At 46.4% G+C, this 13,568-nt stretch overlaps 1 protein-coding gene across 27 annotated transcripts in view; it reads right to left on the bottom strand.

Moving 5' to 3' along the window:
* Window positions 1-8,933, bottom strand: part of RIOX2 (ribosomal oxygenase 2) — a 36,595-nt gene extending 27,662 nt beyond the window's left edge. For 6 of the 27 annotated variants that reach the window (XM_086410928.1, XM_086411046.1, XM_086411055.1 and 3 more), the window contains exons 1-2: window positions 8,282-8,933; window positions 1,618-2,086 (exon numbers count right to left, since the gene is read on the bottom strand). In XM_086410928.1, the coding sequence (XP_086267054.1) occupies window positions 1,618-2,086; window positions 8,282-8,304 (492 nt within the window). In that variant the 5' untranslated portion in view covers window positions 8,305-8,933. Of the gene's footprint in view, window positions 1-1,617; window positions 2,087-6,156; window positions 6,182-8,281 lie in introns of those variants that run through there. The other 21 variants (XM_086410959.1, XM_086411129.1, XM_086410995.1 and 18 more) reach the window with 5 other exon arrangements.
* Between the last annotated feature and the right edge of the window lie 4,635 nt (window positions 8,934-13,568).

Raw genomic sequence — 13,568 nt, 5'->3', positions numbered from 1 at the left:
AATGTACAGATTTTCTGAATGCAAATCATGACTTGGTCTGCAAGTGATTTATAAATTCCTTTCAGGTAGGATGCCCAAAAGGGTGGCACCCCAGGGGTATTTCAACTGCTCATGATTGCCCAAGATGAACTATCTGGAATGAGGACCTGTACTGTAAAGTCTAAGAGTACTTGGACTTTATCCAGAGTACAAATAGTACAAAATCCTACAGACAAGGGGAGGGCATTCACAGATGAGGGAGGCCGAATGGATCTAATAAGGCAACTCAAGATCTATAATGACAAGCATTACTAGAACTCTGATGACAGAGCCCTAGGCGCCACCTCGCAGCCAGCAGCCATCCTCAGTGTGGAACCTGACACACTGCTCTCCTCCTCCTCGAAGCTGGCATTCTGACTCAGCCAAGGGTCACAGAGGGGGATTTCTGGACAGGGATAAGACTTTTTTTCTAAAACTCAGAAAGAGCCTTCAGTTGTTGGACACCTGTCCTGTAAACATCTCAAACATCTAAGAGATGCTTTCAAATTATGGTGCTGGAGAAGACTGTTGAGAGTCCCTTGGACTGCAAGGAGATCAACCCAGTCAATCCTAAAGTAAATCAACCCTGAATATCCACTGGAAGGACTGATGCTGAAGCTGAAGCTCCAATACGTTGGGCCACCTGATGTGAAGAGCTGACTCATTAGAAAAGAGCCTGATGCTGGGAAAGACTGAAGGCAGGAGGAGAGGGGGTAACAGAAGATGAGATGGTTGGATGGCATCACTGACTCAACAGACATGAGTTTGAGCAAACTCCAGGAGATAGTGAAGGACAGGCAAGCCTGGAGTGCTGTAGTCCATGGGGTCGCAAAGAGGCAGACACGACTTAGCGACTGAACAACAACTAAGAGAGCAGATTAGCTCATCCTAAATCTACGTTTTATAAACACAGAAACTGGGCACAGAAGCAGCAGATTATTTCTCAAATGTCAATCACTGATGTAGAATAAATAAAAGATTAGTCAGTTGTGAAATCCAAGCTACCCTCCACCTACGACTGCCTCCACCCACCCCAGCAGTTCCAGAACCTACTCTCAGAGCCAGCCTGGTGGGTTGTCAACAAGGGTGAAGTCTCTTCCATAAATGTGCGTCTAGTACACGGTCTGGTCACTGCTCGGAAGCCTCTGCTAAGGAGATGTGGGCAGCAGAGGGAGGCAACTTCAAGAATAAAATGATCACCTTGATGCCATCATGCCTTACGTTACAGTGAAGAAACAATTCAGAGAGAAATGTCCACCATGGATCAAAACAAAAACTAGCCCACAGAAATACTCCTGGAGATGTAATGTCACTTTAACAAACTTTATAAACCTGCAATGTAATTTACTTTTTGCAGCTCAATGACACCGAACCATGTCCACTCTGTTGCAGATTCTAACAGTTCAAACAAAAGGGAACATTAAAAAAAAAAAAAAAATCACTGAAGTTGGAATGCATTTGAAGACCAAACAGGTGTTGGCCCTTCTGAAACTGGCAGGAGACTAATCATCACCAAAACGGATTTATCCCTGAGCTGATCCGTGGCCAAATGTTAGTACTTTAATACACAGGAAAATTCTGCCCAAGAGAGCCTGTTACCTTAAATCTCTGAGGTTGGTGAAACTGAATTGTGGCCCTTTTCTGATCAAAATCTTGTCTCAGCTGAAGAAAGTGCACTCTGCCATCTTTATTTAAAACCTTCTTCTTCCCGTGGACACAGCGGCAGACGTTCACGTCTCTCCCATAGTATATACCCCAGCTGCACAGACTCTTCAGGTCAGAGAGCCTAAACAGGGACTGGTAGTACGTGGCCAACGCAGGGTCATCTCTCTGGATGAGGAGGGGTTTCTGCTCCCAGAATTCCTTGAAAAACGTCTCTGTCTTGATGGGCGAGATGAAACTTTCAAAGAGGCCACTGGGGCTGTCGAAGTTCAAAGGGGAAGAAGGTCCACAGGCTGCCTCCACCTTCACCTGCTTAGGAACAGGCCCTTGCTCCTTCCCATCCCCTGCAGGCCTTGCTTTCTTTGGCATCGCTGTCTTCAAGACAAGGCAGTGAGGACATGCAAACCTGCCAGAAGAACAAGACCCATGAGTTTACGTTTCCCGGGGCCAGTGTCAGAGGACCACGTACAAGCGACCTGCGCGACTACCAGGCCCTTCGTGTGCACTCTTCCTAAGTCAAGGCTATTTCCTCCAGGGTTAACACACAACCTGAAGCCAACACCATGTCTTCCAGGGTGTGATTCCACCTCAGACACCATGCAGAGCACATAGTCACAGAAAGGGAAGCCTGTTTCCTTGTACACAAGCGCTAAGTCATGGAATTCATTATTTATTAGAGGTATAATTATCCCAAGTTAAATGATTCAACTATCTCAGCAGTTTCTAGTCACGGTTTTAGCCTGTGGCCATTGACACAGCAAAGTCAAAATCTTAAAATTTGGCTTTAATCAGCAGCAGGTCCCAAATCTAATTAGATGCAACTGCGTAATAAACACTTGGCTCAATCCAGAGCCACCCACAGCCAGCTGCTCCCTGCCACAGCCCCACCCCGGCTGCTTCCTGGGGGCCCCCCGGGCCAGTGGTGCCACCTGGTGGCTAGACCAGACCCTGTCCGCTCCCGAGGCTGCCTCAAGCACCTGGACTGCCTCCCTCCAAACCTCAGCTTATTCCTGAAAACTGCCACTTTATCAGAAACATTTCATTAAAAAATAAAACAATTAGACACTGAAAGTGAAGGCTAAGACAGTCATATCCCAAGGCTTTTAAAAAGCTATAACTTTTTAACTAAAATAGCGAAAGGCATACTAAAATGGCAACATCATTAATATCTAATGCAGCCCTCCACCCTCCAGCTTCCAGGTGCGCACAAGCCCACAGGTAACGATGCTGCTGCTGGGTCACAGACCACACTTGAGTAGCAAGAGGATCGACCTTCCTAGTATTGCCAAAGGTCTTTCAGAACTGCGAGACCAAGCCATAACTGCTGTCACATTTACATGCAGGGGCCCTTCATCTGGATTTCAGAATAATACTTCAATTACAGGAGTTCCCTGAAACAGCAAAATTCTATTTTAAAGTACATTTATTTCTAGGGGAGAGGGTCCACTGCTGTTACCAGATTCTTAAAGAAGCCCCCATCCCCAAAAAAGATTAAGAAGCACTGTGCTTGTAAAAAAAAAAAGTTTTTCCCAAAGACTGGTAATTTATTTATAAATGTTATGCTTTCCTATGTTGTTGGGCTATCAAGAATGTTCTGCTCTTCTGTCATGATAACTAAGCCATACTTCAGCTACACTGTGCACTGAGAAGAATTAATGGTCTGGTCTGGGAAGTACATACCCGAACAACATGTTACACATTGCAACAATAACCTACAAATTTATAATTGATAAATTCAGAATAAATCTAGAAAATAAACTTAGAATTAATCCCTTTGTCTAGTGTATGAGCCCATTAGTCACTTAGCAGCCGTCCTGCTGATCAGATCGACTGTTTCAATATCATGCTTGTGCTCACATGACCCTCATTTTACTTGATAATGGCCTCAAAGTGCACAAGTAATGATGCTGGCAATTCGGATATTCTCTTACCATGTCTAATTCATATATTAAAATTTATTATAGCTATCTGTGAATAGGGCAAATGCACAGTTCATACAGACTTCATTGCCATCCATGGTTTCAGGCATCTTCTGGGGACCTTAAAACATTATCAGCCATGGATAAGGAGGCACTACTATGTAAAACTCACTAGTGGCCTCATTTTAGCTTCTAAATTTTATGCCCACAAACAGTTCCTTCAAAAGATCAAGTGGTTTTGATAGGAAACACAGGACCAAGTGTTTACAATACAAATTGATACTAAAAGCTTGCATGGAAGAGTAAGGGGTTAAGCTTTTTTACCTGGCGGTGGGCTTCAGATATATCACTGAGAAGATACATTTGCTGAAAATGTTTCCTATTCCTTTTAAGTTAAACAGACCAGTTTGCTTTCTCAATTGAAGAATCAAAGCTTTGATAAGACAAAGTACTGCTACTACTTGGAGCCCAGAAGTGAGGTAGAAATACAAGGACAAACAAAAGCAGACTCAGTGAAGAGCACCGCTTGTGCAAAAAAGAGTTAACCTTCTATCCCTTGAGGACTTCCCTGGTGGCTCAGTGGTAAAGAATACACCTGCAGCGTCGGAGACCCAGGTCCAATCCCTGGGTTGGGAAGATTCCTGGAGGAGGAAATGGCAACCCACTCCAGTATTCTTGCTTAGAAAATTCCGTGGACAGAGGAACCTAGCAGGCTGCAGTCCATGGGGTTCCAAAGAGTCGGACGTGACGGAGCATGCACGTATGCACAATCCCTTGAAAGTCAGTATGTGCAGATGTCTGGGCTGGGAACTTAGATTTCAGAAGTGTTCCTAACACCACTAAGTGAAAAGAGGGACTCACTGTGACTTCGCTCTTTGGACAAACAATGTGATTATATGCAGTTATATGCCAGGCAGAGGTATCTACGTGATGAGCCCCCAGTAAAAGCCCTGGACACTGAACGTCGAATGAGCTTCCCTGGTTGGCAGCACTTTACAGGTGCTGTGACAACCAGCTGCCGCATCAGGGAAGCGCTTGGTCTCCATCTGCTGTAAAAAATTAGCTGTGAGTCCTAGCAAACCACTGGCCCAGGGGATGGTTCAGGGACCCCTGACATACTGCTCACATTTAACTGTTAAAAACTGTTAGGCTGCCTCAGAAGGTCTGCGTCATTAAAGGTACTCAGTAATGAAAAAGCAATTTCATATTCAGCCACACATTTCTTATCCCTCACAACTGGTCACTTTAAACTTTACTTCAGGAATGCAAGCAGCAGGAAGATGTAAACAAAAGGTTTGTGTTTTTTTAAGCACAATATATGAACACAGTGTAAGCATATTCACTAAAAAGTGTGGTGAAACAAAGTGTGCAGAATACTTCAGCCAAAAAATAAGATCACTTGAAGCATTTTTCCCGTCCACAATCAGTAACAAATAAATCCCAACAGTGCATAACAAATGCTTTTGTCAGAATATGAATTTCACTACTTTTACTGCCAAAACTTACATCATTTATTGTTTCTCTGTGTTCATATTGAAATGATTTGAGGCTCAGTTAATTGGAACCTAGCTTAGAGGTTACTAGGCAAACTTACTATTTCTGATTCTCACATTACCCATATTGTAAGACAACCATTCTTTTTAACAGCTTGTGGGAGGTCGAGAGGAGAACAGATGACATACTCCACCACATTAAACACACAAAAATAGTAAGCTCTATCACAATTTCAGAAACAAAAAGTTAAAAAGAAAAAAATGCTGTGTGTCTTGAAAGAAATATAGGAACTAAACAAGAGAATACTTTGGAAGAATACAGCCAACACAAGTGTGCCCCTAAACCTCACAGACCACCCAATCAGAAGTTAAGAGTAAATATTTTTATACAGCTACAAGAGAAAAAAAAGCCAGCTTTTAAAAAGCATCTGTTTCCAATTTGAGTTGACTATAGCATTAAAGAAGCTTTCCAGGTGGCGCTAGTGGTAAAGAACCCACCTGCCAACGCAAGAAACCTGCAAGAGATGCAGGTTCGATCCCTGGGTTGTGAAGATCCCTTGGGGGGGGGGGGGGGTAATGACAACCTACTCCAGTATTCTTGCCAGGAGAATCCCGTGGACAGAAGAGCCCAGTGGGCTACACTCCATGGGGACGCAAAGGGTTGGACACAACTGAAGCGACTTAGCAGCAGCATAGCATTAAAGTGTGAAAATATTAAATCAAAAGAAAAGATTCAAGGTTCCTATTTTACTAACTGCCCACAGATGAAACACAGCCATTAATCTAAACAATTTGAAGGATTAAACTCCACAAGAAAATCAATATTGATACCCATTCTACAGCCAGAAAACACAAACAAAATCTTAATATTTTTAAGTGCCCTAACGTTCTTTTCTATGGTAATAGTCACTGACCAGAAGTCTTAAGGCAGGACACCTATCTGCACATTCCCAGAGCTAGTACAGAGCAGGACACATAGGAGGGTCCTCAAACACTTGCTGAGTGCATTTCTTTTTCACCTTTTGGATGCAATTTTGGAGGGAAAAAAATCTCAAAAGCCTTACATAAAACAGAGTTGGGGGAAAACAGATGGTTTGTTCAGTGGGGTTATTCTTATGATGGCAGCCCAAGCTTGGGTGGTCCAGTCTTTTCAGACCTGAAAGGCACCTTAGCCACCACCAACCAGAAGGAGGTGTGTCTTTTAATCTCCAGAGCTGTGTTTCACCAGGAAAGCTCGTTAGTAAGCAAATTTATGGGCCCCTTATCAAGCCTATTTAGCATTTCTGGGAGCCAAGGCCCAGAAACCTGCAGTAACTCAGTCAAAACAAAAGTTTTTTAAAAAAAGTTATCTGCAGTAATTTTAGATCCACTAACATAGAAGAAGATCTAGGCAAACTCAAGCTCGGTTAATTATACTCAAATAAGCTGACAGAAATGATACATCATCACCTGTAACACGGTTGCCTGCTGTGCGACCTCTTAGATGGCAGCCCACCAGGCTCCCCCGTCCCTGGGATTCTACAGGCAAGAACACTGGAGTGGGTTGCCATTTCCTTCTCCAATGTATGAAAGTGAAGTTACTCAGTCGTGTCTGACTCTTAGCGGCCCCATGGACTGCAGCCCACCAGGCTCCTCCGTCCATGGGATTTTCCAGGCAAGAGTACTGGAGTGGGATGCCATTGCCTTCTCCAACAAGGTTGCCTCAGTCAGTGAGTTCAGTCGCTCAATCGTGTCTGACTCTTTACGACCCCATGAATTGCAGTATGCCAGGCCTCCCTGTCCATCACCAACTCCCGGAGTTCACTCAAACTCACATCCATAGAGTCAGTGATGCCATCCAACCATCTCATCCTCTGTCATCCCCTTTTCTTCCTGCCCCTAATCCCTCCCAGCATCAGAGTCTTTTCCAATGAGTCAACTCTTCGCATGAGGTGGCCAAAGTACTGGAGTTTCAGCTTTAGCATCATTCCTTCCAAAGAAATCCCAGGGCTGATCTCCTTCAGAATGGACTGGTTGGATCTCCTTGCAGTCCAAGGGACTCTCAAGAGTCTTCTCCAACACCACAATTCTTCAGCGCTCAGCTTTCTTCACAGTCCAACTCTCACATCCATACATGACCACTGGAAAAACCATAGCCTTGACTAGACGGACCTTTGTTAGCAAAGTAACATCTCTGCTTTTCAATATGCTATCTACGTTGGTCAAAACTTTCCTTCCAAGGAGTGAGCATCTTTTAATTTCACGGCTGCACTCACCATCTTCAGTGATTTTGGAGCCCAGAAAAAAAAAAGTCTGACATTGCTTCCCCATCTATTTCCCATGAAGTGATGGGACTAGATGCCATGATCTAAGTTTTCTGAATGTTGAGCTTTAAGCCAACTTTTTCACTCTCCTCTTTCACTTTCATCAAGAGGCTGTTTAGTTCCTCTTCACTTTCTGCCATAAGGGTGGTATCATCTGCATATCTGAGGTTATTGATATTTCTCCCGGCAATCTTGATTCCAGCTTGTGCTTCTTCCAGCCCAGAGCTTCTCATGATGTACTCTGCATATAAGTTAAATAAGCAGGGTGACAATATCCAGCCTTGATGTACTCCTTTTCCTCTTTGGAACCAGTCTATTGTTCCATGTCCAGTTCTAACTGTTGCTTCCTAGGCCGACCTAAAAGATTTCTCTTGGGGGATGTTTATCAAGACAGGGAAAAGCGGTTCTCCTATTGACCTAAAGCAGGGATTGCCACTTATCTTTTCAGTTCTATCTTAGAAATAATGGATTGAACCTCATTAATATATTTTAGTAATCATGACTTGTTACAATGGATGAGGGCTGAGAACCAAAACTATCCGAGCGATGGTGGAAGAAGCTTGAAAAATCAGGTTTTTCCACTTAAAGATAAGCCCAGTGAAATCAAACGCCTGGCGCCGAATTTACAGCTGATTTTTGGAGTAGTCAAGGAGGCTTCCCAGATGGTGCAGCAGTAAAGAATCTAACTGCTAATACAGAAGATCCTCTGGAGAAGGGAATGGCTACCCACTCCAGTATTCTTGGCTGGAGAATCCATGGGCAGAGGAGCCTGGCGGATACAGCAAATGGAGTCGGAAAGTCGGACATGACTGACCACTCACGCAGGCACGCACTGGAGACAGCGAAAGCCAAGCCAACACTTCCAGAAAACACATGAACCACCAACCTGATCTCATTAACCTGATACATGACCCGACAGCAGTCGGGGAGCCATTTTAGAAATATTCAGTGAGCAAAGAACGACTGGAGGGTAAAGTGTCATTTATAAAGTCAGGGTGGGGCGAGAAAAAGGCAGCTGTCTCTGCCCGAACTTCAGGTTTCCCTGCGGTAAAGCCCGGGGCTCTTAGGCCCGCCAGGGAGCACAGCCCACGTGGTGCCCGCGCTCCCAGACCGCCGGCCACGAGTGCGAGAGCGGGCATCACACTCGCTGCGAAACCTGCGAACTTTCGTGTGCTTGTCCAGTCTCAAGACCACCGGCCGAGCACGTGGCTTCTCTCAGTGCCTAGGCCACTCCAGACCCTAACCCCGATCTGAGCGGCGCCAAACCGGCGTGCGCAGTATCCGCGCCCCGGGCCCAGCGACCACCAGCGCTCTCCGGCCGGGGCCGGGGTGCACCGAAGCTCCCGGCCCGAGTCCTGTGGTTCCCCCCTACCCGGCTCTTGCTCCACCCACACTCGCGCTTGGGCGTCGGGAGAATGAGCACCACCCCAGACAGCCTAGAGGCGGGCGCCAGGCCGGGACGGAAGCACTCACCGGATTCAAGCCACTTGCGCGCGGCCTCCAGCGTAACGGCCGGCTACGCCAGCCGGGGACGGGGCGGCGCGGCGCGGCGCGGCGCGCGCATGCTCGGAGCGACCCCTCCTGCTCTGAACCGGCCTCCCCGCTGGCTAACCGACGGAGGCAGGGGCCACTCCTAGTGTCTAGGTGCGGAGGGGTGTTTGGAGTTCATCCCCATAGATTTATTTTTTTGCTATTAAAGGAAATAAATGAGGGCTTTTCTTGAATTGGTGAGGGATTAGGCTCAGGATTTGGGGGGACGTGATCTAGTACAATCCTGTTCCTTTAATGAATGGAGAAACTGAGGCCGGGAAGAGGGAAGTGAGCTGCCTAAGTTTAAGGAGCTAGTTAGTGGTGCAGGTTCTCCATCGCTTTCTTTGGGGCGCTCTGCTACGCTGTGTTGCTTTGTACTAAGTCAACTGTAATTTGTACCATGTTGCTCCCGGAGAGAGAATAATGATTTAAAAAGGATACTGGAAATTCTTGAGACCGGCTGTAAAAGCAAAGAACCAAAAGGAATGATTTGAGTAACTACGGCCGAACACTCTCCTTTTGACTCATCGGGACTTTTGGGCGGGGAGGCCTGCAACCAGTAGGCAGAGGATCAACTAACTGTTCACCTTTGCTCTGGCCTGTGCAATTTTTGCTCTCCAGACAGCCAGAGGGGACACAAAGGAAGTCCTTATTTCATTCTGTTAAGATGATTGAGACCAGAAGCTGTTTCTGATGGTCAAGTGACAAGCAAATGGGAACAAAGTATACCCTTATCTTATGCTTGTCAAAACTAACAATAACAAATATTTCCAAAAATGAATGCATAAACTGTGATGAAATAACTTGTATAGAAGTATACCTAATGAAATTTTTACTTGAAATTTTAATGAAAGCCCTAAAACAGGAGACATCTACCACTGTTGACCATATACCATTTCCCACACACTTTTAAAAGCTGTGTACTCAAACTTACTAATCCATACGAAAATCTACGAGAATGCTACAGTTATCTCATTTTGCATGGGAGGAAAAGGAGGTACCAGGAGACTAAGTTATTAGCCAAAGGCAGGCTTTCTTACCATGGGCACTACTGACATTCGGGGCCAATAATTCTTTCTTGTATGGAGATGACCTGCATTGTAGCAGCATCCCTGGCCTCTACCCCTTAGATGCCAGTGGTACCCACACCAAGTTGTGACAGCCGAAAAAGTCTCTAGACCCTACATAATTACTCTGTGGCGAACCACTACTTTAGTAGTAGCCCCCACCCAGGGTTTAACGTCATACTATAGTGCAGTTACATGCCATACTTCTCAAGAGGAGGTGCTCGATACTGCCCTGTAGGACTCACTGAAAAGACCTGAACAGGTTCCGTAAGCAGCACCCACAGTCAGAGTATATAAAGAGAAGGCTGGAAACTGACGGGCAGATTGTGCATCAGTGTAGCAGATATTGCTGTAGCATTTCCCTGCCTCGCACAGAGTCGGACACGACTGAAGCGACTTAGCAGCAGCAGCAGCAGCAGCAGCAGCAGCAGCAGCAGCAGCAGCAGCCCAAGACAACTGGCAGGGACTCCTGAACCAACAGAGAGACCTGGGGCATCCACAGGCCATCTTGAGCAGCTGGGTGTTTGCTGAGCTGTGGGCTGTGCTGGTCTGCTCCAGGGCTGCTATCAGAGGAGATCCCAGTGTGTTTACAAAGGTCTTAGATCCTTGAGTCGTGGCTTGGAGTTGAAGGAATGGCTTTTGAACAGAAACCCAGGTGGCTGCTTCTTGCCTGGAGGATCCTGAAGGACGGGGCAGCACTCTGAGGCCCAAGTGCACCTCTCGCACCCTTGATTTGTCAAATCAAGGACCACTGAGCATCCTCTGGGCGGAGTGGGTGCTGTGCAAAGTACCTGGGTTTGGTACATCTGGATGGTACCCTGTCAAAGAGAGTGACATAGCAGGTGATGAAGGCCAAGCATTAAGAGGCAGAGGGGTCCACTGGCATGGACCAGAAAGGAGGTATGGGGCCACAGGAGGTCAGTCAGCAATCTCAGGGTTAATTTCAATGCACCCCAATGTGTAGACCGCCAAAAGAACCTTTGTCTGCATCTCTTGAAAACGTCAACATTTGAACACCTGTTATCAGGCCAGCTATATAATTGGTGGAGCTCAGTGTGAAATGAAAGCATGGAGCTTCTTCCAAAGGGAGGGGTAAAGTAAAGTGAAAGTGTTAGTCACTCAGTCGTGTCCAACTCTTTGTGACCCCATACACTGTAGTCCGTCAGCCTCCTCTGTCCATAGAATTCTCCAGGCAAGAATACTGGAGTGGGTAGCCATTCCCTTCTCCAGGGAATCTTCTGACCCAGGTATTGAACTCGAGTCTCCTGCATTACAGGCAGATCCTTTACTGTCTGAGCCACCAGGGAAGTCCAAGTGTCATTAAAGATACTAAAAATTAAAGTGGTTCCTTTCTTTTGCCTCCTCTTTCTCTACTACAATGGTGCTGTTTTCAATTTGCAGTATTTAATGTCATGTTCTTAGGAGCATAGGAATACTTGAAAGGTGAATGCAGACACGCAGGAGGGCCCTTCGGTGCTTCTTGGAGCCACGTATGCACAGGAGCACCCGCCTCACAGGCTGTCGAGTTCTCCCACCTGTTAAACATTGGTCCCACACTGCTGTGCCCTGGCCAGGGGTGGGGAAACCAATCCCTGAGGCACTGGTCACAGCCCCAACCCACAGCAAACCAGCTGGAGACTGCAGCCTTCCACCTGGGGCACACTCCTTACCTGGATGGCGTGGTTAGAGGCTTGCCCCAGTCCAGTCACCCTCCAAACACACCATGGCACTGCCAGCCCAGGGCAATTACAGGGTGTGGGATGTGCACCCAGTCCAACCCCACCCGCCACCCCGGATCTGTGTACCTGCCTCTCCTGGGGCAGAGGGAAGCCAGGGGGTTGCCATGGTTGCCATTGGTTGCCATGGGGATGGGGGTTGGGTGGGGAGTCTGGGAAAGCAAGGTCCAGAACCGATCTCACAAGGTGGGAGGCAGAAGTGCATGCCAAGCCTGGTACATGCTAGTTGTTCCAAAAGTCTTCCCTTCAAAACCAGAGTCAAAGATAATGTTATTCACAATTTCAAGATAGCCACTGCAGAGTATTAAACTCCAAGGGTGAGGCCCTGTGTGAGGGCGCTGGCTGTCTGCCCAAGAGACAGGCCCTACCTGCTACCCAGAGGACATCAACAAAGTCAGCTCAAATACATATCATTTCAGTAAAACACTTACCAGTTCTTTGCCTGTTCCTCCCCACCCATTCCTGGCCCCTGAACCTGGTGGGATGGGAGGAGGGTGGGAGGCAGGGAGGTATGAAAGAGCGGATTCTACACTATTCCTTGGACAGTTTCCTCAATTGAGGGTGCAGGCCTGAGCTGGCAGGAAGGAAAACAGACCTGAATCAGTCTATGCCTGAAAGTTAATATTGCTGTTATCAAAGTGAGTGTTTGGTGTGTGTATTGTGTGCTTGTTGACTGATGACTGGACTGATTGACAATTCAAAGTATCCAAGAGGCAATGGAATTCACCTGAGAAGTCAGCAAGGGGCAGAGAAGGAATCACCAATAAAGCATGTTTGACAATGACTGATGAAAAATACAGCCATTCTGCTGGTACCTCCAAGTTCCAATTGTTTCACATAAAACTATGGTTCAACAATGTGATAAATGGTAACCAAGTGGAACTCACTGGAAATTTCCCAGCAGTAAAATCACTGCATAAAAGGGGTAAATGATAAAGTCATAAGAGTAATTTGAAATGGGTTATTTGAGTCAAGATGGCATATTGTATTGATTGCCTAGTGACTGTCATGTAATTTAATTGCTTTGATTACCCAAAGACACATCATTTTTTGTTCAAATGAGCAATAGTTATCTGATTGCATCAATCTAGACCAGGATATTATCCAAAATAATCAAAGATAATTAACTCTACATTCAAATCAAATCTTTTCCCAAGATAAATCGGACTTTAAAGAGTTCATTTTAGACCTCTGCCCGCCGCCGCCACCTCACATGCCACTGGCCTTCGGGCCTCCGCCACCCCGGGCCCCACCCCCGAGAAGCCAAGCAGGTCCTTCCGACGATATGGGATTCGAGCCGCAGCAAGACGTCGACGTCCGCTGCACCCTGTGCGCACGTGCGCTCCAGGATGAAGAGAGCCCCCTATGTTGCCCGCACCCTGGCTGCTCCCTAAGGGCCCATGTGATCTGCCTGGCAGAGGAGTTCCTGCAGGAGGAACCAGGGTAGCTCCTGCCTCTAGAGGGCGCATGCCCTGGCTGTAAGAACTCACTGCTGTGGGGAGACCTGATCTGGCTGTGCCGGATGGGCACTGAGGAGGACGAGGAGGACTCAGAATTAGAAGAGGAGCACTGGACTGACATGCTCAAGACCTGATTCCCAGCATTCTCAACCTCCACCCACTCCTTTTCTTTGCCACCCTTTGTGGTTCTGGCCAGTTTTTACTTGAATACAATAAAAAGTCTGAGTTCAGGGTAAAAAAATTAAAAAAAAAAAAAAGTTCATTTTATGGGTCAATCACATTTTTAGCTTCCACCTTGGCCTTTCCTTTGTTTTATTTTTCTCTCCTACATCAAATCCATATTATCTTTACAGGTCATATTAAATTATTAGGGCTTGTTT

The sequence above is a fragment of the Bos grunniens genome, chromosome 1, assembly GCF_055505025.1.
Source record: "Bos grunniens cultivar Pamir isolate PY7600 chromosome 1, Bosgru_T2T1.0, whole genome shotgun sequence".
Lineage (NCBI taxonomy): Eukaryota > Metazoa > Chordata > Mammalia > Artiodactyla > Bovidae > Bos > Bos grunniens.
Note: the sequence above shows the minus strand (reverse complement) of the source record. Positions and strands in the feature narration are given on the sequence as shown.